Source organism: Chinchilla lanigera, unplaced genomic scaffold (genome assembly GCF_000276665.1).
Source record: "Chinchilla lanigera isolate Chin_1 unplaced genomic scaffold, ChiLan1.0 scaffold00001, whole genome shotgun sequence".
Taxonomy (NCBI): Eukaryota; Metazoa; Chordata; class Mammalia; order Rodentia; family Chinchillidae; genus Chinchilla; species Chinchilla lanigera.
Window position 1 is genome coordinate 32,614,457 of NW_004955402.1, and position 2,905 is coordinate 32,617,361.

The 2,905-nt window shown below is 55.5% G+C and overlaps 1 protein-coding gene across 1 annotated transcript in view; it reads right to left on the reverse strand.

Annotated features, from left to right (window-relative positions):
- The window catches only part of Skor2 (SKI family transcriptional corepressor 2), a 41,423-nt gene that overhangs the window by 37,268 nt on the left and 1,250 nt on the right, over window positions 1-2,905 (reverse strand). The window contains exons 2-3 of the mRNA XM_013510345.1: window positions 1,355-2,868; window positions 280-343 (exon numbers count right to left, since the gene is read on the reverse strand). Of these exons, the coding sequence (XP_013365799.1) occupies window positions 280-343; window positions 1,355-2,868 (1,578 nt within the window). The remainder of the gene's footprint in view (window positions 1-279; window positions 344-1,354; window positions 2,869-2,905) is intronic.

Below are 2,905 nucleotides of genomic sequence, written 5' to 3' on the forward strand. Positions count from 1 at the left end.
ATATCTGTGTATGTTTAGAGCGTTGACATCATTTAAATGGAAAAAGGTATGCTGAGCTTAGAAACAGTGTCAGTATTATTTGGAAAATTGCCATAGCTTGGAAACTACAGAAATGCTGCTCTTTCAAATAGAATCTGTAATCTTTTTTAAAAAAGCCTAAAAGTCAGTGGATGAAAACTCACAGAATGGTGGGGAGTGGGAGAGTGGGGAGGCTGGGTGTGGATTTCACAGAAATGGTTCAATGCAGGAAAGAAAAGCGGTGCTTCATTTTTCTTTTACCTGAAAAGGTGTTGTCATCCTTTGCAGACACAATAACTTGGTTATTTTCCTTAGTTTTCTGATTCTGTGTGGAGAAGAATTAGACACACAAATCAATGCCTGGATCAAACCATATGCTAATGTCAACAGTCAGCAGGAAGAAGCATCAATAAAAGTGACTCCATGGGGCCTCAGGAGACATCATTTTTTGATGATTATCTTCTCTGAATAGTTTCGTACATAAATATGTGCCTATGTCTACATGTATTTGCACTATCTTTTAGGAAATAATATAGATTAATTAAATATATGTGTATAATAGCCCCTGTAAATAAACACACCATGTTATTTGTCAAATTTACACTGTCTTGGGACAGATTCACTTCTCTCTAAAGTCCTTGAATGTGTTTCCTATGCACACTTCAGTGAACACTGAATGCCAGCCATTTAACTTTGATCTTTTAAGGGTCCCATATAGCACTTTCCAGTGGATGCAGATTGGTTTTGAATTAGGGGGTCTTGCTGAAGATTCTGTTCTGTCTTTTGTTTTACAAACAGAAGTTTGTAAAAGGACACATATCTTAAGATGTGTCTATCCTAGCTAACCCATGACTTAGTTAAAATAAAATTGAATTCAATTTTTAAAATCAATGTACTTTCAACTTTTTTTTTTTTTTTTGTCACGGCCAGAGGAGGCTCTGAACATAGAAAGGAAATGGGATAGGATTATTCCAGTTGCTCAGCTGTGGTCTCAGTGCTTTTTGGGGAAAGGGTTGTGCTGAGCTGGGGCAGTGGAGATTGTTGCATTAGAGGAAGGACTACTTCGATTACGGGGTCTTTTCTAACTTGTACAAGCAGGCAACTTAAGAGGGAACGGAGGCCCCAAAGCCTTGAAAACCTTTATTAGAAAGAGACCAGAAACCACATTTTTATGGAGGACCATGGCAGGAAAGAAGCCCTCCCAAACACACTGAATATTTCATTTCTGTGGGGAAATCTGGTGATTCATCTTTCCTGCGCATTTGTAACTGATTCTGCCTAAAGGTGCATTTAAATAATAATAATTAGCTTGAAGGAGCCTAAAGGGGATATTTACATCTTTGTAGGAGGGCTGCTCCTCCAGTGATGGATGGTGGACTGGGCTGCCCGGGCTGCTGCCGCCGACACTGCTCGCTTTCTGGGGGGCAAGGGGCGGGGGTGGGGGCGGAGGCAGGTCCGAGCTGCCGGGGTCCCCCAGTTTCCCATCTTCTTGCAGCAGCCTGGAGCTGTTCAGGGTTAGTGGAAAAGCACCAGTGGCGGTGGGCGCGCGGTCCCGGTTGCCTCCTTTCTCTGACAGGCCTCGGCCCTGTAGGAACCGGCCGCCGCCAACTAAGGGGTCCCCCAGTAAGACCCCCGTCTCCTCGTCTTCCTCCTCATCTTCTTCGGGGTCTCGCCCTTCCTCCTCCTCTTCTTCGCCCTCTGGGGGTTTGTGGCCCTCCACGTCCACCTCCTGTTCTTCTTCCTCGTCATCCTCATCCTCAGAGCTGTCCTCGCTGGGGTAGCTGCAGCTTGTGCCTCCGGGGGACAGAAGGCCTCGGTGGTGCGGCTGCGAGGCCAGCGGGGGCGGCGGCGGCGGGGGCGGCGGCGGGGCTGGATGGTGACGCTCAGAACCCGGCTCGTCGGGCTGCGGGGGCAGCAGCAGCAGCGGCGATGGGGGCTGCGTGGGGTGATGGTGGTGATGGTGGTGGGGGTGGTGATGATGGTGGTGGTGATGGGCTTGGGTCGAGTGCGGCGCGCCTGCCGACGCCCCGTGCAACTTGGCCAGGCTTTCGGCGTCGTCCTTGCCGCCTACCGGCCGGAAGGCGCTCGAATGGTGATAGCTACTGCCGCCCGCTTTGCGCCCCTCCAGAAGGTGCGGGTGGTGGGGCGCAGGCACCCGGGAGCCCGCCGGACCCGCTGCAGCGGACGCAGCCCCTGATCCCGGGGTGGTGCCCGGGTCTGCCGGCGGTGTGGAGCCCGCGCTGCAGTCTCCCCCGCTGCCGCCCGGGGGCGACTCGAAGAGAGTGTCGCGGGCGCCCCCGGTCCCTGAAGGAGGTGGTGGGCCAGAGCCTGGGCCGTTGGCTATCCCTGGAGGGGGCTGACCCGGTGGGGGAGCAGCCTCGGCGCTGCCCCCGGCGCCGCCGGGCTCAGCCAGGTCCAGGAAGGCCTGGCGCAGCAGGGCCGGGCTGTCCCCGAGCGCGCAGCCTAGCGCAGAAGGGGGCTGCGGTGGGGGCTGTAGGTAGGTAGGCACAGGGAGCCCACCGGGGGTCCGCGGAGGCCAGAACATGCAGAAGGGCGGGTAGAAGGCGTCCTTGCGGCCGGCGGGCCAGAACAGCCCGGATAAGCCGGCCTTGGGAGCTGCACCTGCGCTGCCCGCGCCCGCGGCCCCCAGGGCCTCCGCCGCAGCGCCCGAGTCCTCCTTTTTGTGGCACAAGCCAAAGGCAGCTGCAGCTGCTGGGAAGGTGTAAGGATGCGGAAAGAGCCCCCCGCAGCCCGGGAACTTCTGCAGTACACCCCCGAACGAGCCCTTGCTGGGCACTGGGATGACCGGGTAGCTGCGTGGGCCTTTGGCGCCAGCCGCCCCTCCTGCCCCTGCGCCGGCGCCAACGCCAACGCCGACGCCGGTCAT